The sequence below is a fragment of the Garra rufa genome, chromosome 15 (genome assembly GCF_049309525.1).
Source record: "Garra rufa chromosome 15, GarRuf1.0, whole genome shotgun sequence".
NCBI classification, from domain to species: Eukaryota; Metazoa; Chordata; class Actinopteri; order Cypriniformes; family Cyprinidae; genus Garra; species Garra rufa.
In genome coordinates, this window is record NC_133375.1 from 22,607,238 (window position 1) to 22,633,709 (window position 26,472).

The 26,472-nt window shown below is 35.8% G+C and overlaps 1 protein-coding gene across 1 annotated transcript in view; it reads right to left on the bottom strand.

The window, feature by feature from the left end:
- rhocb (ras homolog family member Cb) overlaps nucleotides 1-26,064 on the bottom strand; it is a 29,779-nt gene extending 3,715 nt beyond the window's left edge. The window contains exons 1-4 of the mRNA XM_073818626.1: nucleotides 25,957-26,064; nucleotides 3,033-3,190; nucleotides 2,541-2,661; nucleotides 1,466-1,596 (exon numbers count right to left, since the gene is read on the bottom strand). Coding sequence (XP_073674727.1) covers nucleotides 1,466-1,596; nucleotides 2,541-2,661; nucleotides 3,033-3,188 — 408 coding nt within the window. The 5' untranslated portion in view covers nucleotides 3,189-3,190; nucleotides 25,957-26,064. The remainder of the gene's footprint in view (nucleotides 1-1,465; nucleotides 1,597-2,540; nucleotides 2,662-3,032; nucleotides 3,191-25,956) is intronic.
- Nucleotides 26,065-26,472: the final 408 nt, after the last annotated feature.

Consider the following 26,472-nt stretch of genomic DNA (forward strand, 5'->3'; position numbering starts at 1 on the left):
AGTATATAAACAACATATTTTTCTTAAATACATAATAAATATACACAGTACACATATATTATGTGAACAAAACTTTTACTTTGGATGCGATTAATCATCGTTCCACAGCACTACTTTCTATTCATCTAAAAAAATTTAAAAGTCAGTTTCCACAAAAATATTATGCAGCACAACAGTTTTCAACACTGACAATAAGAAATGTCTCGAGCACCAAATCAGCATATTAAAATGATTATGAATCATGTTACACTGAAGACTGCTGATGTTTCGAACATTAAAGTCAAACTTTTCTGTACTTGCATACTGATTCAAAAGCAAAAGTAGGTTACAATATAAAACAAACAATGGCGCCAATAAAAAACATGCAATAAAAACATTAACCTCACCCAGAACAAAGCAGTGACCTACTTACTGTAGACTATACACTGACTGTACAACTGACACTGTAGGTACTGTATAGCATTTGTGACCCTAGACCACAAAACCAATCATAAGTAGCATGGGTATATTTGTAGCAATAGCCAACAATACATTGTATAGGTTTAAAATGATCGATTTTTCTTTTATACCAAAAATCATTAGGATATTAAGTAAAGATCATGTTCTATAAAGATACTTTGTAAATTGCCTACCGTAAATTTATCAAAACTTAATTTTTGATTAGTAATATGCATTGCTAAGAACTTCATCTGGACAACTTTAAAGGCGATTTTCTCAATATTTAGATTTTTTTGCACCCTCAGATTCCAGATTTTCAAATAGTTGTATCTCGGCCTATCATGACAAACCATACATCAATGAAAAGCTTGTTTATTCAGATATCAGTTTCAAAAACATTGACCCTTATGACTGGTTTTGTAGTCCAGGGTCACATTTTAAAAAGTGTCACATAAATACACTACAATAATTTTATACTGTACTACTGTAGTGCACAGAATGTCACATGGTTTACAATCTGCCACATTCCTTTAGAGATAAAATCGAGGGTTGAGCTGAATGAGCATTCCTAGACACTAACGCCACTGTTTGGTAGCTTCCTTAAATGGTGCTTGAATATCTATAGCCACAACTGTTCCTTTCAACACAATGCTTTGTGAGTAAAATTTGAGAAAAAAATAGTCATAATAATGGAAATTGTGTAAAGCGATTTCACATTAGCAAATGACTTCAATCACATGAAGATATATATCTAAAAATATTATTCTGACAAGTATGGAAGTTTCACTACTGCTTCTGCCCGACTCTCACAAACACCCTTCAGTATGAAGCAATCCCTGAGGGCAGCTTTGTCCCCACAGGAAACAGCTGCATTTCCATTTTCTTTTGTGGCAGTCAGAGACAGGAAGTGTCCTGTTTGTTAAGGCAAAGGCCAACAAAAGGTCTCTGCTGTGTCTCTACTTTAAGTTACTATGGCAACACCTGTTTAACACGTACACACACACATGCACACGCACATCTGTCATACCTGTTTCATCTTGATCAGCTCCCTGCGCGTGTGTTCATCATTCCGCAGGTCCTTTTTATTGCCCACAAGGATGATGGGAACATTTGGACAGAAATGTTTTACCTCCGGCGTCCATTTTTCTGGAATATTCTCTGAAAGAGACCAGAAAAAAGTTATTAAACCTGACATTGTTAGATGTATGTGACTCTGGACAACAAAATACAGTCATAAGTAGCACTGGTATATTTGTAGCAATAGCCAAAAATACATTGTATGGGTCAAAATGTTTCTTTTATGCCAAAAATAATTAGGATATTAAGTAAAGATCATGTTCCATGAAGATATTCTGTAAATTTCCTACCATAAATATATCAAAACTTAATTTTTGATATTTCGATTTTTTTTTTTTTTGCACCCTCAGATTCCAGATTTTCAAATTGTTGGCCAAATATTGTCCTATCCTTACAAACCATACATCAATTAAAAGCTTATTTATTTAGATGATGTATAAATCTCAATCTCTATGACTGGTTTTGTAGTCCAGGGTCACATTTTCAGAAATAATTTATTACAGTAAATTAAATTATAAATAATGGAGTTACTGTCCATTTGCAGTATTTAATACTGTTATCTTAAATTTTGCATTAATGTAATCTTTACAAGATTAAGTACTGCCTTAATTTAATTTAAATGTAATTTACATTTCAGAGTTGAATAGATTTTTTTTTTTGATTATTAAAATGTAATGTGTTAACAATTTAACAGTTAGAATTGAATTGAAATGTTTAAACATTTAAAAAAACTTTTTTTAATTTTATTTCAGTATATCTTTACTATATCTTTTGTCGTTCAAGAAACTTGTATTATTATTACCAATGTTTAAAACAGTTGCACTGCTTAACAATTTTATGGAAAGGGTAATAATTTATTTATCTATTTATTTTAAGAATCGTTAAATGAAGAAGTTGTTCAAAAGAACTGAATTTTGACATTTTGTAACATTATAATTAATAGCCTCCTTGCTGAATAAAAGTGTTAAAAAATAAAAATAAATAAACTCCAAACTTTTGAACGATGTGTGTGTGTAATTAGTTACCTAAACTATCTGGACTATCTATAGAGAAGCACATCAGAATAACATCTGTGTCTGGATACGACAATGGCCTCAACCGATCATAGTCTTCCTGACCAGCTGTGTCCCATAGAGCCAACTCCACCTGAGAGAAAAAGCGAGAGAGAGAGAGAGAGAGAGATGCAGATATTTCAATATTGTTTATCAGCTGAAGGTCTGTCTCTGGACTTTGAGTGGCCTGAATGTCAATGTCAGTGGCCATAAATATAAAAACCATTTATAAACCTGAGGCTATTTAAAGAAATAACAAGTGTGTCTTCAAAGAGAAAACAAAACGTTCAAGGGTTAAAAGAATATATCTGGCATGTCTGTTTAGGATGGCCACAAATTTGGGTTAAAAATATAACAGCCTATTTCCTCTCGCTTAAATAAACATACACATACTCCATTTTCAGTGCTTCTGTCCACAAGACGAGGAAGAAGGAGTGTGTACAAGACTATTTCAGGATAACTGACCTGTTTGCCGTCCACCTCTATGTCAGCGATGTAGTTTTCGAATACTGTGGGCACGTAGACCTCGGGAAACTGATCTTTACTGAACACAATCAGCAAGCAGGTTTTCCCACAGGCTCCATCTCCCACAATCACCAGTTTCTTACGGATAGCTGCCATCACTGCAAAAAGAGAGACGGGAGGAGATTTTACCATAAGAAATAAGAAATTTTCTATTATCTTGCTTGATACATGGCTATTTAAAATCTCAAAAGCAAGAACATTTTTTACATTACTCAGATTGATCTGAAAGAAGTCATATACCTCTTGCAAAATTATTCATACCCTTTCATTTTTTTCACATTTTATGTTGCTGCCTTATATTAAACTGTTTTAAGTGACTTATTTCCCACTTCAATCTACACTCCATGCACCATAATGACAAAGCAAAAACAGAATTGTCACAACTTCAGAAATTGACAAAAAAAAAAAAAAAGAATGAGTACATTGCATAAGTATTCATACTCTTTACGCAGTACTTAGCTGAAGCACCTTTACAGCCTCAAGTCTTTTCAGGAATGATGCAACACAATTTGCACAACAACATTTGGCAATTACCTGCCATTCTTCTCCTCACCTCTTCACATCTCAAGCTGTGTCAGCTTGGATGGGGTCTGGCAGACATTTTCAGGTTTCTCCAGAAATGTTTGATTGTGTTCAAGCCCAGTCTAAGGTTCTGAATGCTCTGGGTTTTCATTAAGGCTATCAGAATATTTTGGTACTTTGAGCTTTTATTTTACTCTGCTACTGAAAAACAGCCCCACAAGCAATCATGTCTCTGAGCTCTACAGGCAGTGTTTGTTTTTTTTCCCTCAGGGCTTGGTTTTTCCTCTGATATGTATTTTCAGCTGTTAGACCTTTTATTAAGATGTGTGTTCCATCCAAATCATACCTGTTCAATTGAATTTGCCAAAGGTTAACTTCACTTGAAGTGTAGTAACATCTACAAGCAATATGAATGCTCCTGAGCTACATTTTGACTGCCCCAAATAAGGGTATGAATACGTATGAAATGGAATCATTGGAATCATTTTAATAAATTTGCAAAGCTGTTAAACCCCTATATTTTGCTTAGCCATTATGGTGTATGGAGTTTAGATTGGTGTGAAAAAAAGTAATTTAATGCAGTATAACATTAAGCAGCACCATGACAAAATGTGAAAAAAAAATGAAGAGGTATGAATACTTTCGCAAGGCACTGTATATTAGCTTACATGAATGAACAGAAGTGTATACATTAGCTTCAACTATATAACCACACACTACATTAAATATACAGTTTAACAGTGATTCTATTCAAGCATTTAACCAATTAAAATTCTTCCAGAGAGCGACAAAATACATCCTAATAAGTGTCATAACAGTTCGTTTCACATCAATGAACCCCTGTGGTTTGAGAGACACAACACAATAGAGTGTAGCAGAAACTGTTCCAAGATCAATCCTGCATTTATGCAGAATCAGGAGACCAAAATGCTGATCAAGGACCTAACTGACCTACAAAATGAACATCGCACTGGAATGGAAAAAGCACATTTTGTTCTAGGCCTTATTTAGGGAGCAGTTTTTGCATCCACACAGACAGAAACAAAACCGTGGAAAGTATGGAAAAATACAGTAAGAGAAAGAGGGAGACTTTCCTGCCCCACCCTTGTCCTCCCTTTCCCGCAATTTGGAGAAAAAATAAGGACGCGATGGCCCAAAAACGTCACAGCCAAAGAACATACACTCACAGACACACATTTTTCTTTAAATAGTGCCAATCCTGCCAGCTGTCCGCATTTAAGCAGGACACAAACACGTATAGTGCAGCAGTGCTGCCATACAATAGCACTATGAATGGGGCTACATGATTTTGGCTTCTGTGAGAGAAATTCAGAACATGTCAGATGTAGGTATATAGAAATGTATACTAACACATAAAACAAAAGTTGGCATTTACCACCACATATTCTATTTTTAGACATTCTTAGTGCACAACTGCAGGATCCAGTCATAAAAATGGATTTTACTGTATAATGTAGAATTTCACAGAATTTGCCAAATTTTAGATGAATAAATCAAAATTAGGTCAGTACACTTAAATCAAAACTATGTCTGTGAATATTAAGCTGCAAAAATGCAATTTAAATATAAATTCTGCATGTTCTATATGTCTCTGTGTGAATGTGTAAACAAACTCTAGAACTGCTCTGAGAGTCACTTCATGAGCGTTTTACTGTTTCTTTTGAGAAAAACTATTGTCATATCAAATATAAACGGAAACTTAAAGGTCCCATATTGTACACATTTCTGGAGGTTTATTTTAGTTGTTGATGTCCTTAAGAATATATATTTGCGGTATAAGTGCCAAAATCCATCTCAATATATTTTTACAGCTCCTTTTTTAGGAGCTCTGTCAAAAACAGGTCGATTTTGGCCCATCTAATTAATATTCATGAACCTCTCTTCTGATTGGCCTGTTGTTTTCTGAGTGACGCACAGCCAGGCCAATCACAGGTAACTACGGTCATGTATGCTGTAGCCGAGCCCAGATTCATAGAGAGAGCCTAGCCTGCTGATACTCAACAAGATATTTCAGAATGATCATTAATGTAGGGCTGTGCAATTAATCGAAATTCGGTTTCGATTTCGATTTCTGCTTCAAACGATCATGAAAATGCAGTAATCGAGATGAAACGATTATTGCGCCCCATTCTGCCCTTTTCCCAGTGGTGCGCTTTCGCTCCTCCATAAAAGCCAAATTTCACATGCAAATCAGCTAAATCATGTAAGGTGGCTTTCATAAAATGGGACGTGCTTGATTTATTAATGTTTCTTTGATGTTGTGTTTTTAATAGCACGTAAGAAAACTTGCGCTGTCCTTTGTTAATGCGCTCAGAGACGGAGCGGAACACGGACACGAAAGTTATCTTTTAGCTCAAGGTGCGCACCTAAATGGTCAAATACACGCAAAAATATTTCAAAATGAGGGGCTTGGTGATTTTTCATGTAAACTCTTGTCAGTTATGTCTTAAATGAACATAAACAGTTGAGAATGAAAATCCGTGCGTAACAGTATAATGGGTCCGTGTGGTTAAAGCGGCAACACATAATATTCCTTTTCGCGTCTCTGTGCCTAATATGAATAAAACGTAAAAATAAGTTTTATACAAGAAACATCACTCACTGCTCTTGAATGAAAGGCGTTTTTAGTTTTAATAAGAAACAAAGCATGTTTAACTATTAGAGTGAAGACATTGTTTTATTTTACATTCAAATTCAATTTCTGTAGTATTGTTAGACTACTTTAGACTTGCATAAAAGTATTCAGTATATTTAAAGCACTGTTTTTTTTATTTGTATCTTTTTCTCGCTGTATTGCTATCTTTAAATTAATCACTGTGTAAAGTTTTGGAGCCTGTCATAATCGTTTAAATAATCGTGATTACAATATTGACCAAAATAATCGTGATTATGATTTTTGCCAAAATCGAGCAGCCCTACATTAATGTTTTTTCTTTTTCAAACACCGAATGCAGTAAGCTACTTAACTGTTGCTTTAGTAAAGCCCCTTTCACAATGCGCGCTGATTCTGGAAAATTATGGGAACGAGCGCTGTGTGAACAAAAGCCAGAACCATAAAGGCAGTGTTGTAGTGATGATGCACGTTATCATGCGACTCTTCACAACGAAAAAATATGTGCAAAGTGGAATGAAGCGGCGATCGGGCAGAGCCAGCTCCTCACTATCAGCACTGAAGCACAGTTTGTTCAGGTTAGTTTCAGTTTAGTGAAACGTACGCGTCGCATTACATCTCACATCCAAACGGCACATGTCTTTATGGGTTGTGTGTAAAGCACGCACAGATTCCGGAAAACAACTGTGAATGAACCAAATCAAACAACTCCGGAACAAATCATGGGACACATTATCCGTGTATTTACTGGAAAGGCTGTGTGAAAGAGGCTGAAGTTGACATGCCTCTGGTCTCTTATATTCACGTTGTTCTGAAGCCTGTGCAATGATGTAGTTTCGACATCTATCGACTGAACAGGGTTTTCTCGACTTGTTTTCGTGTTGTTGTTGCTTAGCAATGTTATGGACACGATATTGTCTGGGTTTGACAAAAGGAGGGTGGGACGTGATTGGTGCTCGGTGAGTAGATTGGACGTCACATCTTTGCGGAAGTCACAGCGGCTCGTGAAAACGAACAGCTACTTTAAGCAGGCTGTGTGCAGTTTACTGTAGATTGACTGTTTTGAAACTCATATGGTAGTTACATAGCCCCTAGAACTCAGTTATCATGAAAAAAGCCAGGAAATTTCGATTTTGACAATATGGGACCTTTAAAGATTTTTACAGCAACTCACCAAAATAAAAGTTTGGTTTAACTTGAAGAAACTGTAACAGAAATATATTACTTAATGTAATGATACTACTACTACTACTACTACTACTACTACTAAAATAATTATAAAAGAAACATTATGCTTTAATTTATTTGGCATAAAAAGTATATACCAAATAACCAAATAATGAATAAAATGAATCACCAAAAATCTAAACACACAACACTGTATTTCTGAAAAAATAAGTAAAATAATAATAAATAAATTTAGGATAAATCAATTTAGAGATGCTTTTGACTACTAAATTTGATGAAATCATGGACCCAGAAAATAGAATGTAATCCAGAAAATTAATGGAAAAATAAAACTGAATTTGAGAAAAAAAACTTTTATTTAATTGCTGTTAAATTGTGTAAGTGTTATGATTTTAAATAATTAGACATGGCTTTTTTTTTTTTAGGTAATTCAACCATTACAACAGAGTCTAGAAAAATTAAGACAAAAAAAAAAAAAACAGATTCCAGAAAAAAAAAAATTAAAGTTTGGAAAAAAATAAAACAGAAATTGGGAAAAAATAAAATGGATTTTATAGGGTCCTACATTCTGTGATAATATTACATTATTTTGAACATGTACTATGGCAATACTTTTGGACATGTATTGCGGTTATGTACTATAGTATTCTTTCAATTACTACTGTTCAGTAGTTTAAAAAAAATCTTTTGAGAGGAATTAATACATCTATTCAGCAAGATGCAATAAATCAATAAAACAAATGATAAAGACTGTTACATTGATATGAAAACATCCGTTTCTAATAACTGATGTTCTTTTAAACTGTCTATTCATCAAATAATCCTGAACAAATGTACTACAACAATATTAGGCGCCCCAACTGTTTCAACATCGTTATAAATATTGAAATACAAAATCAGCATATTAGAATGACTTCTGAAGAATCATGTGGCACTGAAGGCTGAAGAGTGATGGCTGCTGAAAATTCAGATTTGCCACCATATAAATAGATTTTTAAATATATTAAAATAGAAAACGGTTACTTTATTTTAATAATACTTAGTTTTACTGTACTTTTGATCAAAAAAATTCTGCCTTGGTGAGTGTATCTTTCAAAAGGTATCACCAAACTTTTGAACAGTAGTGTATCTACCATTAAAATACTTTTAGTAAATAAAGTCTTTACTTTAGTGTGTGTTAAGGGAATGAATGACTCAACATTACTGTCGATTCAAACTAGTCAGGACTGTGCAGCTTTTCATAATGAGACTTGGATTGGATGGTCACAGGAAGTTGTCAGCTCAGCCTGAAACAGGCAGCACACCCACTCATTGAACTTCAAAAATCACAGGACATTTTCAGAGAGAGAGAAAAGAACCGAAACAGGTCAGAGCTATTCTTGAACGTACGTCCCCGGAGAGAGAAATGTGTTCTTGGTGACGGCAGCCTGGTTTCTCAAATGCACACACATTTATCTTCACTGCCATTATCTCAACAAGCCCTTCAACACACACCCCGTTCTGCCCACTCCTCAACACCACTGGCTTTCTGAAACAGTTGAGAAAAATCTAAAAAAAATCTACAAAACGGACATATTAAGTCATTGAAAATAAAATAAGGAGTCATAATTCATTTTTAGGAGATGCAGAAATCTGTTATATGTCATACTGGGAAATTCCCACAGTGCTTTCTCTGGGAATGCTGTCCCGTCTCTGAGGGCACAATGAGGAAACATTTCCTCAACCTCTGGTGGCAGGATTAGAAGGAGCTCACTTCCTGTTCTGACAACTCCCTTCCTGTTCACACACAGGCTCCAAAAAACTATTATAACTGTTAAATTAAAACAATTACAGCCCTCATAAATCACACAACTGCATCTAAGAGTAAAGCACTATTAAACCAAAGCAGTGTTTTTTAAAAAAATTATTTAATATGATCAGAGTATTTATTAATAATTTGAATTAGCTTCTATAAACAGTTGAAGTCAGAAGTTTACATACACCTTGCAGAATCTGCAAAATGTTAATTATTTTACCATAGTAAGAGGGATCATGTTATTTTTTTATTTGGTACTGACCTGAATCAAATATTTCACATAAAAGATGTTTACATATAGTCCACAAGAGAAAATAATCATTGAAAATAGCTGAAAAATCCGAAAAATCCTTCAGGTCCCACAAATTATTTTGTTTTTCAGCATTTTTGTGCATTTGAACCCTTTTAAGATCCACCTTTTCACACTGGGGACACTATGACACTATGAAGGGCTCATATGCAACTATTACAGAAGGTTCAAATGCTCGCTGATGCTCCAGAAGGCAACACCATGCATTAAGAGCCGGAGGGTGAAAACGTTTTGAATTTGAACATCAGAGTTAACTTATTTTGTCTTCTGGGAAACATGCAAGTATCTTCTGTAGCTTCTGAAGGACAGTACTTAATGGAAAAAAGGATATGATATTTAGGCAAAATAAGAAAAAAAGCACACATTTTCATTCTGTTCAAAAGTTTTCACCCCCAGCTCTTAATGCATCATGTTTTCTTCTGAAGCATCAGTGAGTGTTTGAACCTTCTGTAAGAGTTGCATATGAATCCTTTAGGTGTCCATAGTGTAAAAAGATCATATAATCATTGTTGGAAAGAGTTCAAATACAGAAAAATGATTTTTCTGAAGAACAGCAGGCAGTTTAACTATTATTTTAAACTATTTTCAATTATTTTTTCTCGTGGACTATATGTAAATGTATTTCATGCGAAATATCTTATTCAGGTCAGTACAAAATAAAAAAAATAACATGCATTTTGTATGATCCCTCTTATTTTGGTAAAATAATTAACATTTTGCAGATTCTGCAAGGTGTATGTAAACTTTTGAGTTCAACTGTATATTAAAGCTAATTAAAATTATTAATAAATACTCTGATTTGTGAGACCTGAAGGACTTTTCAGAAGAACAGCGGGCAGTTTAACTGTTCAGCACAAACAAGGGACTTATGAACAACTATCACTAAACACACAAACAAAACAAACTTTTAAACATGTCTTGTGGACTCTATGTAAATGTCTTTTACATGAAACATATTATTCAGGTCAGTAGTACTAAATAAAAAATAACATGCATTTTGTATGATTGCTCTTATTTTGGTAAAATGATTCTGGAAGCTGTATGTAAACTTCTGGCTTCAACTGTGTTTTTTAATTTTTTTATTTCAACTTCAGTTTTAGTCATTTTAGCACTTCAACGTAAATGCATTCTATTTTAGTCAGGTCAACTAATCTTTCTGACAACCAAACAACTAGTAAATGATGAAAATACATAGTTCTACACAACCCTAACATCCACAAAATCAAAGACTAGTTGAACCAAGCACTGGACTAAATCAGCAGGAGTTAATCATAAGAAAATGAGAAAAAGTGTTTCTCATTAAGATTGATTCAAATCTATAACAGCTCGATACAACCTGGATATAGAAAAGTGGATGAGATTTAAATTGGATTCAGAAGGGGGTTTAGTCCTTCTACTTCAAAGATATCCATAAGGGATCATGGGACAATTGAGTCCAGTCCATCACGACAGCCTTCTTCCCCTCCAAACCCACCATAGAAATGACACGCACACACTAAACGGGGCCCAGGAGAGGGTTTCAGGAGTGTGCAGTGGACGAGCACACATTTTAAATGCTTTCAATTGACCTTGAGCCACAGGAGGTGTGGACTGATGGGTCTGTAATACGGCTGAGCAGCATATTGAATATTCATGATAGATTTGAGACAATTTGGCTGGTGATATCAAATTAAGCAACACCGTGAACTTCTAATGTGCTTTTAATTTGGCCATTAAGCTTCCTAAAGACCATGTGTCAATAAACTAGTTTCTAGTTCCCTCTTTGTCTCACGGGAATGTGAGCGGTGTTTTAAATGGAGGTGGTAAATCGGACTCAATCACTGTTAAAAATCAAAAAATGTCAATCATTTCAGCGAATCAAACAGGCAATTTAGATGAACACACATCCACATTCTTACCAATGTGGGTAAGAATGTTACCAAGGCTGCATGTATCAAAACAAAACAAAATAAGTAAAACAAAATAATATAGAGCTGTACTGTAAAAAGTCTATATTGCCCAATCTGTATCTGAGGGTATGTGTGGCCATTCAAAGCATCTCTTCCTGCCACTAGCCTGCAGTCATCCGTCAGTGCCTGTTCGCTGAAGGGACACTGTAACGTTTGAACCTAGTAACTCTTGCTCTCTGTCTCTATCTCAATCGCACAAAGACCTCAGACAGGATGGGTACATGAGAAAAATGAAATGGTGCTGAGTGATGCCTGCTGGCCTGGCTCCTGTGAGTCCTTAGGAAGTAAGGGGTGATGTGAGCACTGGTGAGAGTGTGTCTGGAGGACGATGTGAATATATGATGCCTGCAGTGGGAGCCGCAGCACTCAGAGCTCTGTGAAACATGTGTCTGAGCCTCACAGGCAAGCTGTAAAATCACTCTGCAGCACTCGGCCACTGCCTGAAGCTCAAACCAACTACTTGTACGATGACCCTGTTTACTGGGACGAGCAAAATGACTTATTTTTAAAATCGACTTGGGGTGGAAGTCTTGTATAGCCGCCACAATATGAGATTTTCACTACATGATTGTTCTAGCCTGAAGAATTCACAATATTGATATTATTGCGATATCTATCCACCTTTTTCCCTTCGTAAGAGTGGATGCTGCCATTTGTAAATTGTATGGGTCTGGCTTCCGGTCTTATCCTTAACTATTTTTAGCTGTACAAAACAGCTTGTTTTACTGCTTGATATAGCAAATTGTATAATTGCAAAGTGGGTCTTGCTATGTTATTTTATCTTAATTATGAGCAAACAGTTGTAGTGCAAACAGTTTTATCGGCTATTGCATGGTTTTATTCTTCTTTATTTCCCTATAGTGGATAACCTGGAACTCACCCATAGGATAGAATTTTGGGGAATTCTGTCACCTCCTGAAATGATTTTGTGTGCCATCAGTAGCTACACACTGCATCACTAAAGCCTACATTTACAATATCACAACCTACTTGAAATGGGTTAACCAGATACTGCTGCTGGATTTTTTTTTACAATATTGTAGTATCAATATTACATCAATATATATACACATGTGTGTGTGACCCTGGACCACAAAACCAGTCATAAGGTTAAATTTTACAAATTATGATGAGTGATGAGATATATACATCACATGAAAGCTCAATAAATAAGCTTTCTATTGATGTATTGTTTGTTAGGATAGGACAATATTTGACTGAGATACATCTATTTGAAAATCTGGAATCTAAGGGTGCAAAAAAATCAAAATACTGAGAAAATTGTGGACTTTTTCTCTGTTGTGGACTTTCGCTCCGCCTCCCTCACATCCCTGCACCAGTAGGAAAGTCCACAACACCAAACCCCTGACGCTGATTGGTTGGAACACTGTTTGTTTATCTGTGGAAAGGTTGGTAGTGCCGATTGTTTTTTTGGCATATCTCGGACCCTAGGCTGACTAGAGAGACGCGGTTTTTTCACAGACAATTTATGGGGCAAGCAGCGAGCGGATCGTGAAGAAAGGTCAGCTGAAATTGACACTTTGTGTTTTAGGCTAGAAATCGCTGATACAACCTTTAAGCGATTTTATAGGGAATTAATTTAGTCTTTAGTCAAGACATACATATTTGTATAGATTATTCACAGTTCTCTCAATTAAATAAGCCTGTTCTAGTTTAAATGGAAATATATTATTGTTAATAAGCTGAGTCTGAAAGTTTTATTTATTTGATAGTTTATTTCACATTTCTTGTTTGTAAAGGCTAAATACAAATAAAAAGTGAACCTTATTTTTTTTGTACTGTTTTTATTTAAATAAAAATATATATAATTTTAATAGGAGGAGCCTGGAGGTATTGCAAAATTGCAAATTTGCAAATTCAGTTTGCAGACATTTGTAGATACAGACATCCATTGTGTGTGTCCTCGGCAGTTTTTCCTGAGGCTTTTTAATATTGTCCATATCGATATCGGAATTATATCGTATCGACCAAAATTAAGAAATATATCGTGATATAAATTTTCGCCATATCGTCCAGCCCTATTCAAACAAATAAATTAATTAATAAATCAATTGTTTACAAAAAATTTAAATCATGAGACTTGACTCAATAACCAAAGTGTGTTAAAAATTGACACAAAACAATAAATAAAAATAATGTGATAAACTAGTCAGTCAAACTAGCCATATTAATCAACTATATCATTGGACAACTAGTGGTGTACCTGGTAATAACGTCCCTCGGATACACTGTGATCAGAAACCGATGTTAAAAAAGCACTACAGAAGTTTTTTTTCATATGTGTGTATTAAGCGATCTTCAAAGTGCAACCTTAATACTAAATGTAAACAGGGTCAGACTCAAAATGAACCTTCAGCAGGATTCTCACTGCTCTAAATGTATCTGAGGGAATTTCACTCAGTATGAACAGGTAAAGAAGATCAATCTTTCTCTCCAGGAAATCTGACTGGAGCTTCAATATACTCAAACCCACTGGAGAACATTAGAAATATTTAATGGGCTATAGGTATTTATATAATAAGGTGAAGCTCTGCCATCAATTCTCCGCTAACCTCACAATTAATGACCTGTAGAGATCATCAGGGGGTCCACTGTATCTTTAAGACTGAGACACCTCACACAAACACAGAACTACAGTGTGGAGCACACGCTTAGCCTTTTGCCACTGGATCACAAGACAGTTTTATATATAACACACACACAAATTAAAATGCAGCCAAAGCTGAATTTAACCAGGACTTTGGAAAATATTTGTGATTTGTGTCCTCAAAGATCCCGTAAAGAGGTGGGGGAAAGAGGGTGTTTCAACCTCCACCAAAAACTCATTGACTCCACATTTCTTATCTTTGTCTTACTCCCCTTACTTTTTGATTGAACCACCAAACCACTTTCAGATAAGGAGCATCTCTTGCAGTGTTTTCTAGTGGGTCTGAATCAGCAAACGCAGCCTCTGTTGATTTGGCAAAAACAGCTTCATAGTTTTATAAGCAAAACATTGTCAAGTTTAGTTATATAAAGCAAGTGGCAAAATTTTGGCAAGTTCCATGGGAGAATATCTAAAAAATAGGATCCTTCAGTTTGTGCTGAATGTCATCATTCTTTCCCTTCATAACCTAAAGCACAAATCACATCATAAAGAAGATTCTAGAATCTTCAAAGTCTATTAGTGATAACACCTGCATAAACACATGGTGTAACTGTACACCCCTATGTGGCAATGACACTGAACACACAGCAAGACTAGAGAATATGATAAGAAAGGTTCACAAAAATAATACAAAATATCTGTCATCATTTACTCACCTTCATGTTGTGCAGACCAGTAGGTGTTCCTTTTTTTCTGAGGAACAAAGATGATATTCTGATGATGCTATTCTGAAGAATGTTTTTTGTTGTTCTATAAAATTAAGGTCAATGCTGTTTTTGAAACTGTTGAACTTCATTGTATGAACACAAACATAAAATCACTTTAAAGCATCTTTTGTGTTCCACAGAAGTCATACAGGTTTGGAACAACATGAGGCTGAGTAAATGATGACAGATTTCTCTTTTTGCCTTAACTACCCATTTATAAAAGAACAACAACGCTAATGGCTCACAGTGATTTACAGGAGGTGTAAACACACACAGCTAGTCAAACACAAATAGCTCATCGCCTGCTGTTTTCACTGCTGGATCCAATAATTAAAGATGCTTATCTTCGAGCACACATTGACTAGTTTATTAATGCTGATCTAGGATAATTCTCATTTCTCTAATCCAACCTTACCTCGAAGCTAAAAACAGATGAGTGCTGTCCTGAGGTTAGTGTATGAGGGCCGTTGGGTGTCTGGACTGTGTGGAATCTGCACACATGCTGGGCAGGTTAAGAATGTTTCAGCTTAACTAGAGACCTTTACTTGAGAACGTGTTTGTGTGTGCCCTTGGGGGGCTTTTCCGGTTGTGTTCAACATTTAACAGACAAATAAGTTTCTAAATTAAAAATTCTTTGTTAAAATACTTCCTCATATCAAAATAAGCCATTTATAGAAAAATATCCTCAAAAAGCGTGGTTCTTTTGTAGTGTTTGTCATTGGTTGTGCTTGTAATGCATGTCATTTGTATGGCAAACAACAGTCTTAGAGCAAAGGGTACGAAGTCTCTGTAGAATAAAAAGATAACAGTAATTAAACCCGAGTTTATGATTCGATACTTAACATCCGCTACACAAAACACTGTGAAGATAACACTGAACATTAAGGACAGAAAAAGTCTATGGAAGCCTGTTTCCACCACTGAATAAAAAAACAATAAGTTAATTGCGACTCTTCGTCCCGCAATTCTTTTTTTTCTCAGAATTGCGTCACATAAACTCACAGTTGCGAGCCATAAACTCAGAATTGCAAGATATAAACTCACAGTTCTGACTTTTTTACTCAGAATTGCAAGTTTATACCTTTTAATTCTTAATTTCGCAATTCTGAGAAATAAAGCTGCAATTCTAAGAAATAAAGTCGTAATTCTGATGTTCTCACTCGCAACTGAGTGTTATAAAGTCAGAATTGCAAGATATAAACACAGTTATGACTCATTTTTCTCAGTATTGCAAGCTTATCTCACAATTTTGACTTTATAAAACGCTATTGGAAGTTTTGTGAGATATAAATCAATTCTGAGAACATATCATTGTTTCCCCTCAAAATTGGACTTTATAACTCACAATTGTGAGTTTACATATCACAATTCTGAGGAGAAAATTCAGAATTGCAAGATATAAACTCGCATTTGCAAGAAAAAGTTAAAATTGCAAGTTTATATCTCAAAATTCTAAGAAAAAAATTCAGAATTGTGAGATAAATAGTCACAGTTAACTTTTTTATTTTTTATTCAGTGGTGGAAATGGCTTTTCATAAAAAACGGACCAACTGTGAGCTACAAAAGTGTTTAGCGATGGCGTAGGCTTTGGTTGAAGCCATCAGCCTACATTGTTTCAACTCGGTTTTTTTTTTTTTTTTTTTTTTTTTTTTTAATAATGGTGTTTAATAGTAGAATTCCTGGTGAAAAACTACATTACCCATGATTCTACAAAGAAATTTCCACAGGTCAGAGAATCACAAGCAAATCATGCTGAGAAACTGCTCCCATGATGCACTGAGAACAACATTATAATCAATATCCCTTCGCTATTAAACCATTTAAACATACTGCAATAAATGTACAATTAGGGCTGGGCGATAAAACGATAACGATATATATCGCGATAGACAAGAGATCGATATCAATAAAAAATGTGTTCGATAAAACGTTCGATATTTTGTATTCTTCGTCGGCCCGCCCAGCCCCCCTTTCACGTCCAGTTCATAGCGCCAGATCACAATAGAAGTTAAGGTTATCTTTCCTACAGAACGGGTCCATGTTGTTGTATTAAACAAACTAAATAGCCTTATGTTATTTATCTTATTACAGGACGGCATTTGATTTCTGTCTCTACATGATCGCGTGTTTACAATGTCTACTCACAGACGGGATCGCGGACTCCATTCTTAAAAACGGACATTACTATAGGGCGGAATGCCGCGGAATTCGTCGATTTTTGGATCAATAAATCAAAAGTTGGTCTGTTAATTAATTCAGATCGCGATATGGACTAGTGTCTGTGAAAACTGAAATGCAAAAAGACCGTTTCAATAAGAATCCTGCATGTTCCGTTTGCCTCTTTATGTATGAATGGAGGAGACGCGTTTCATTTTCACTACACGCACTGCACACGTGACGCTCCCGCTAATTTTTGGCCTTTGCATCTCACATGAACAGACAAACTCCAATTAGAGCTGGGCGGTATGACCAAAAATTTATATCACGGTATTTTTCAAAATTATACGGTATCACGGTATATGACGGTATTTTTTTTTCCTGCATGACTAGGTGTTAACCACATTTCCTAATAAATTAGATAATAATTACTGCAGTATATTGGCTTACATTGACCGGACTAGTATTAACCCAGGTTTGATTGGTCTTACAAAATGCTGCTGTTCACAAAGAAGTGACAGTGGCACTCATAGTTGTAATGAGGTGGAGAAATCAGAATTCATGATTTGCAGTCAAAATACACAACACTTTATTGTGCATTCTTCACAAGTTCACATTTACAAGTCTACGCGTTTCTCTTCCAGCAGGAGGCGCTGTCAGATTGGTAGTATACAAAGCAGCGCAACAAATGATTTTGAAACGTGCAGCGCTCATATTTATTCAATGGATAGCCTTTTGAAGTTTCATCGCAATTCTTGTCTTTCAGTCCCACATTTTAGACCACCTGAAATCATAATTATGACTTTCATAACCCCCTAATAACACTGCAGTCATCAATGAAAATTAAGAGCTTTATTTAAGACTTTCAAAAACAAACCTTACACAAAATACGTTTCTTTTTTATTTATTTTTCCCACCATGTTCGGGGCACAAGAAAAATATTAAGGGACTAAATTAATATCAGCATATGAAGTATAATCGTCTCTCATTGTCTGAAAGAATGCACATCAGATGCTGAAAGTCAGTTTTTACTTTCACTTTAACATATTGATCAGTTTCCACATTGCTTGTGTGATATCCATTGGCTTTAAAGCATAAATATTAATAAAAATACAGTATATAGAAAAGAAATATCTTTAAAATATTGCGACGTAACACCAACGTAAAGCCATTGTTTTTCTCTCATTGAAAGCTACTGTATGCGCACAATGCGCCGATCTCTGCTCTCATCACTGCAGACACACCCCCTCTTGAAATTTCGGCATTACAAGTTTTGCAAATCGCTAACCCTGGGTCTTTCTCAGATATACTGAAATACGTCCACACCTCAGATGTGTTGCTTCAGACAAGCACGTGCAAGCTGCGGTTTCTGTTTGCGTCAACATACGTGTTCCCAGCGCTTTGTACGCACACACTCACCGGTATTGGGGTATTTGAAAAATGAATATCATTAAAAAAAAAAACACCGGTATTCGGTATGAAAAGGTATACCGCCCAGCCCTAACTCCAATAAATACATCTCCAAAGCTGCTGTGAGTGTCACTTTTTGTCAATTTTACCGTTTCATTAGTGAAACTAGCATCATTCATACTGAATTACACACTGAAACTTCACGGCAACCTGTCAAAATAAAAGTACGGTTTAACATGTAACAGAACAATATTAGTCTTGTATTACTGTACAGTATAATGTAGGTGTTTATATGTTCACATTTAAATATTTACATAAAACAATATATATGATAAAAAAAAAAAAATAAAGAGTCACCACTTAATTGTTGAAAAAAACTATTATTATTAAACCTTTTTTAACTGAATATAATTTTTCTTCTATGTATTAATTTTAACAGTAACAGTAACTTATTTTTTCACTTAAATATTTTTGTTATTACACAAAGTATAGGCTAAAGTACTGGGAAAGACGTAATGTTGGCTACTGGCAACCAGCAATCTGTGCAGAAAAAAATATAATCAGCCAAGTACTTTGCAACAACCTCTGACCTGTGGTCAAGCCGTACTTCTGGGCCAAACATTAGCTTGACCATTCACTTCATCGACAATGAATGGGGTTTGAATTGAGGATTAAGAGATAATTAAGTGTATATTGCGACTTTAGACCTATGTTTACTTTAATTATTTGAGTTTTCCATGGTTGTTGACATTTCTGTCTTAATAACTGAGGGGATAATGATCAGAGGCAGGTTAAGTTTAAAATAAAAATGCTTGAGTGTAATATATTTTTCTCCTGGTCCTTATTTTAAATGGGTCATAAAAATATCAATAATTATCGATATCGACCGATATGAAACACTGATATCGTGATATAGTTTTCAGCCATATCGCCCAGCCCTATGTACAATTTGTTTCACATCTTTAAATCGATAGTTTTATATTTTATATTAGTACACAGTGTTGTACCTTTTTCTTCTTGCTCAAATTTCAAATTATTTTTTTTTTTTGGTTAAAATCTAAGTTTGTAATGTTGTGATTCACCTTGTTGTTTTGTTTGGTTGCTCATGGCTTATAACTTTTCATAATATTTGCAAGTGGCAATCTTTCTAATCTAAGAAACCAGCCACTAAACATGGATCGACCGATTATTGGTGTCGATATTAAGCATTTTTATAATCAGCAACGGTCATTTTCAAACTGATTTGCTGATAAAATATTTAAAAGCATATAATGTTTTTTGTCAGAGCCTTTGTTCTTAATTTCAACATATTTTTCTTTTTTACACCAGATATCGGTCCAAATTATCGGTTATCGGTCTACTTGATCTGTAATAATCGGTATCAGCTCTGAAAAACACATAACAGTCGACCCCTACGCTAAATGTCCTACTTTGCAAAAACTGGAATGGTATGATTTCAGCCAGGTTCTTAACATTAACTTTCCAAATATGACAAATTAACAACTAATTATTTTAAATTAAGACAAATTATTGTTTTAGTCTCACTAAAATAATGTAAAGTGTGTCAATCATCAGTAATCACAATACACCCATAACACAACAAATCAACAAGGACTCTAGCCACTGCAAATCAATATTTAGTCTACCTTCAGCCACAATAATCAATAACTACTTCACACCAGTCACAACAATCACTAATTACCCTGCTCCCGTCACTGTGTAAAACTGTTTTTTTTTTGTTTTTTTGGCAGTGTAATATCTTATCACTTGCGTGAGACGAGACACTATGTGTGTGTGTGTGTTGGTGTGGAAAGCCAGATGAGGTATTTTACAAACCACTTGCTGAAGCACAATCCCAGTGACACTTGCTGCAGATTGCTACAGCAACACTTTTATTACAGGATTCATTGACCCCGAGGGTGATAGCCAATCAACAGCAAACGCTAGACACAAGCACACAACTGCCTCACGCTTCTGTGGAGCAGCAGCGGATCCTTAGATCAGATTCTCCACACGACAGAACAGGGAAGAGCACAGAAGATTAAACTCTAATTTAAAGGCCTCCCGAGGCCCCGCTGATGTTTGGCTTCCTTATCACACTGAGAGAGAGGAAACACTTCCAGTGTATCACACACATCAAGGCGGGAAATCAGAAACAAATATAGCACAACTTCAAACAAAGTTCCTATCCTAAAGTTTATTAGAAACAATGATTAATATCACATAGTTGTAACGAGTGACTGCGCATTTCTAAGTGACGAGTGTGTCTCTGATTTCAGCTTCCAAAGAAAGAAAGAAAAAACGCCTCAGCCTAGCAAAACAGAATGGACAGATTTCTTCAAACTAAAAGGACAGAAAAAGCAGAAGGGTCTGACCTACTTGAATGTTTGTTCTTGTTCCTAGAGAGAGGGGGAGTTGGAGAGGAGAAAAAGAGGGTGTCCTAATTAAAGACCGTCCTCTCTTTCTCCTCCTTCTCTACTCTTTTTTTCCCTTTTTCTCACACGATCTGGTCGCCATCGTAGTAGAGTAAATGGGCTGTAGCCCAGAGGGCTAACACTGACCTGAAAAGCTTTCCATGGACAATCACTCAAAATCAGACACTGCACACTAAAACTGATCTTTAAGCAGTCAGAAAGTGAGTGAAAAGTAGCAGCTGCTAGTTTGGACATGTCCGATTCTCTCTGTTTTTACAGTGAGCGGTGTCAAAAAAAATTATTCACAATTCTGAATACTTTTATTTACATCATAAAGAATCTGCTTTCCTTTTTTCAGTAGCATGACACTTAGGAATCCAGCTGAATTAATGCCCGACCTTTGTGAGATCAAGGGTTTTTAAACTTATTTAGGTCAAGGACTGCTTGGTCGTTAAAGAGACACAGCAAGGAATCCAGACGGGGACGGGATGAGAAAGAACCATGAGTCGGGGTTCGAGTTAAGGTCAAGCAAAGTACAACTGTGCTGCAACTTTAGCATTATACAGCTTGTATAATGCATGTATTTGATCAAAAATACTGTAAAAACAATTTTGTGACATATTACAATTGTGTGTGTGTGTGTGTGTGTGTGTGTGTGTGTGTGTGTGTGTGTTCAAGATCATGTTCCATGAAGATAAATTGTAAATATCCTACCGTAAATATATATATAAACTTAATTTTGGATTAGTAATATGCATAGCTATCACTGTAAATAGTTTTCACCAGTTTCAACTTAAAAACTTAAGTTTAGCAGCTGCCTTAAAATGTTAAGTTAAATCAACTTAAGTCATTTAAACTCACAAGTTAAATCAACTAATTTTGATTGTAATAAGTTAAAATGACTTGTAATTTTAAGCTGATTTAACTTAAAAGCTTAAGGCAGCTGCTGAACTTAAGTTAAATCAGCTTAAAATTACAAGTCATTTTAACTTATTACAATCAAAATTAGTTGATTTAACTTGTGAGTTTAAATGACTTAAGTTGATTTAACTTAACATTTTAAGGCAGCTGCTAAACTTAAGTTTTTAAGTTGAAACTGGTGATTTTTTTACAGTGTAAAAACTTCATTTGGACAACTTCAAAGGCAATTTTCTTAATATTTTTATTTATTTATTTTTATTTTTTTGCACCCTCAGATTCCAGATTTTTAAATAGTTGTATCTCAGCCAAATATTATCCTATTTATTCAGCTTTCAGATGGTATATAAATCTCAATTTCAAAAATGACTGATTTATTGTATTTATTGTTTTGTGGTCCAGTGTCACATATATTCCTTACAGCAAAGCTGAATTTCTTAACAGTCATTACTCCAGTCTTCAGTGTCACATGATTCTTAGTGCTCAATTCCAATCGTGATCCTAAACTGCTAAGAAATTATGTTCAGCTATTTGTACATTCTAATTGCAGTTAATTAGCATCTGTAAATTATGCTCACAGTACTTCATCTGTAAATATTATCCATAGTTTCTCCCTGTACATTAGTGCACTTATCTTTTCTTATTCCCAGGTCACCATAACCACCAGATCCAGACCGTATCCAGATCAGATGGTCACTGCAGTCCCCCGGATCCAGTCCAAACCTAGAGCAGATGGTGGATCAACACCTAAAGCCGAATGTCAGCGGATACCGTGTCAACTAGATGAGCCCCAGATCATCAAGAAAGAACTCCTACCCTAAACAGCCACTGGCACAAGGCCATGGGAACCAGATAAGTCCTCTCCAATTTGACTTTGTTGCAATATGGAACTCTTGCATTATTATTTTAATACTGTAAGGTTGCTTTGACAACTTGTATTGTAAAAAGCGCTGTATAAATAATCTTGACTTGACTTATAACTATAAATTATACCTAGATCCTGCACTTGCTGCTTATTGCACTCCTGGTTAGACCTAAACTGCATTTTGTTGCCTTGTACTTGTACATGTGTAATGACAATAAAGTTGAATCTAATCTAATCTAAACTGACCCACATGCGCAAAAGAACAATATAAACAGGGTTGCCAGGTTTTCATAAAGTCTGCCCAATTGCTTCTCAAAACTAGTCCAAAACTATCCCAATTGCATTCCAGAGTGTAAATACCGCATTAGTGGGGTCACTTCAACCCATGGACTAGAAAAGCAACTTGCAGCAACACTAAAAAAGTAGCCCAATTCTGCGGGAAAACTGTTGACTTGGCAACACTTGTGCAGCGTGCTGTCATACTGAAGTAAACACGAAGGACATAAAGTAATTGATTATGCGTTTATTTATCGTGTGATCTGCTTTTGAAGCAAGTGAAATTCTGCACAAGCAATATGAAAATAAAGACAAGTATGTGACAGAAAAGAGCAGAGTTTTATGATATGAGCCCTCATGCTTTGCTTGTATATAGAGTTGTTACTGTAATACTTATGAGTTCTGACACATCACTGTACTTCCACTGACTACCTTTTGCAATTTTTCTTGATAACTTGGGTATGTAAAATCTTTGAAGTGGCTCCCGTGAGCGCAGAATTGTGACGAATATTGATTCAGAGCGACGTAAAAGTTGCATAAATTCTGATATGATTGTTTAGACTGTGGTCGCATTGCAAAACATCTGACCTATATCAGATTTATCACCACATATAGTAGTGGCACAGATTGGAATTCAAAAGGTCAGATTCTAAGTGGTTTGTGCTGTTCACACTGTCATGAGAAAAACAGATCAGAGTCACATGTGAGCAAAAAAAACAAAAAAAAAAACAATCGGATTTGGGCCACATTTGCCTGCAGTGTGAACTTAACCTAATTTGCTAATTTGGTTCTCAAGTAACATTTAGTATCATCATCACAGGTGAAAACTGTTGTGCTGCTTAATAGTATTTGTTGACACCGTGAAACATCGATTTAATAAATACTGGCCCCGAACTTTTGACATTACCTGTGGCCCCTGAGGGCAAGGTAGACTTCACACTTCTAACTTAAAAATACCAGGTGGTGCAAAATAGATCTGAAGCTCCTTGCTGCTGGATCCAAGCGTTCCTCTACTTTGCAAATGTCTGATACCAGAGGAGCTGAAAACAGCCCAGAGGACCACAACAGCATACAGACGCCACTCCAGGACATCTACTTGATTTTAGCAAGCAGGAAACCACTCTCGAAAACATTCTGCTTATGTAAGATAAATGTAAACAAACAAACCTCCCGCCCTCATAAACACATTCAATAATTGATTTTCAGATAAAACATCAGTTCTGTTTTGATTATTTTGCAATTATTTAGCATGAGCAGAGGTTGCATCACAAATGTTATTTGTGGCTTAGTGCCCACTGAAGTACTGAAGGCTGCTTCCGAATCAAACCAGTGCGCCTCACTTTGATGTTTACACAGTGAGCTGAATAATGACCCAGATATCGACCTGCACCTCTCATATACAGAGAGTGGTGTGGCTGCGGGCCCACACCTGTTGGCAATGCTGAGGTGGCACAGCAGACGTAGCCTCCCTAGTATGACTGGCATACTTAGGCATTTTTATCAAGAGATAATAGTGCAATTCAGACCCTCCAATTCTTTTATGCATCAAAAATTGTACATAGACAAGTAGTAAGTCATGCTCTTTCTGTGTATACAGTGAATATTACAGTACTCTGTAGGCACAGCACTGCAAAGCTCAATACGTTTTGTGCCACAGGCATTGAGACCTGGAGATGTAAACATTGTTCTAATGTGGCGGTGGTCTTTTTCAGAGAGAATAGCTCGGAAATTCCTGCTGAAATGTGGCCTCTTCCTTCCCAAACACAGTAAGGGAGTTTTCCTTCAGTCACTACTTTAAACACAAACACCTGAATCATTCCTGTCTAACAAGTTTTTAAATGAAGCATATGAACATTTCGCTTTCGGTAGCCTACAAAACAGACCATGACCAGCTGTTTCTGTCCAAAACATACTTGGGTCAATGACAAAATCCTGAATTACAGAAAGTCATATTTGTGTGTTTTCAAAAACATAATTATGTTTTCTAAAAAAAATAATAATAATAATAAAAAAACAATTAAAATAATAAATTTCAAGTGGTGTACCCATCAAGCATAAACCACTAAAATGATTCAAATTAGTTTTTAAATAGTGTAATTAATGTAAATAAAATTAATCTTTTATTTATAAACATTTCATTTAATCATTGTACTAATTATTTACAATAATTTCAACATTTCCTTTCTTCAAGAATATCCTAGGCAGTTTTATTAATTATTTTGTTCCTTTTTATCCATATAATGGACATTCGTGTCATGTGACTTCGACATGGCGGCCTTCGGGATAGGCGACCTGCTCCATGAAGATTTTTTTTTTCTTTTTTTATCACGCGAGTGTACATTTTAATTATATTACTTAAAAGTTACGTGTAAAACTTTAGCGATTAATAAAAACTTTTCCCATTTCAAAATACATGACCATCACGTCATTGACCCAAAATAAAAATAAAAACCTAATAACTTACATAAATAAAAGTTTGTCATGAACGCGCCTAAAGCGCACAAATGTGTAACATGAACCCGCACTATGAGCTTAAAGTTAGTTATTTTATTTCGAGGCGCGGTCTTTCATCTTCAAGTTTCATTAAGGAACGCTCATCTATGTGCCTTTATGAGCGTATATAGTGTACTGGTTGCATTTCTGAACTGAACTACGACCTCATGGACCTAAACACAGCGAAGTGAGGTGTTCAACAGGGGTGTTGCCTCACACTCCCAAGCCAAATCCTTCTGAATCCAGTGCTGTGGTCAAAAACAAACACTGCGATACCGAGCTGTGCGTGAAAACAGGTGGTGACCACCGCGAAACAGACCACAACTTCGGCGACGCTTCTGTGTCCTAATAGATCACAGTCTTTTCTGTTGGCGTGTATGTTTTCCAGGCTTTTTAAGAAACCCGTCAAGTTGTTGATCTTCATTAAAGACGCTTTTCTGAAGCCAACACCTACTTCTTTTCTCCCTGCAGAAGTGTTAAGCCGTGAAAGGGTTCTTGCTTTATCCACGACCCAATCAGAATTAAAAACAATCCTTAATGCTTTCAAAATGAACTCTTACCTTCTTATCAAACTGAAGTTTCAGCGCTGAAGGTTTCGTTTTTGCTTGGCGCAGTGTGTGTTGAAGTGTTTGGCTGGCCGTGGAGGAGCGGAGCGCTGCCGTTAGATCCTCCCACAGACCGTGGACACAGGCTAGGCTCGATCGCTATTGGCTCAAAGGGAGGAGCTGTCGGTTACAGCCTCGCCCCCCAGCCGTTAAAATAGAATGACATCATTGGCACGAGCGGCGGTAGGGGGCTGAGGTGTGGGCGCAGTGTGAGCAGGACCAGTTGATTGAATTCCAAATGCACCATATGCAGTTCTTTATGCTTCCTGAAGGAATAGTGTTTTGAGTCGGATCTTTGTAATGAAGCGATCGAACCAGTTCACAAAACCGGTCTGAATGAATCACGAATCAGTCCAATCGTTTCTCAAATGACTCACCGAGCTTGTTTCAGAAGGTCCGATTCGCATTAGCTGAAAACGTGAAGGAATTGGTTTTAATCATAGCATTTTTTTTCTAAACAGTAACACTTAT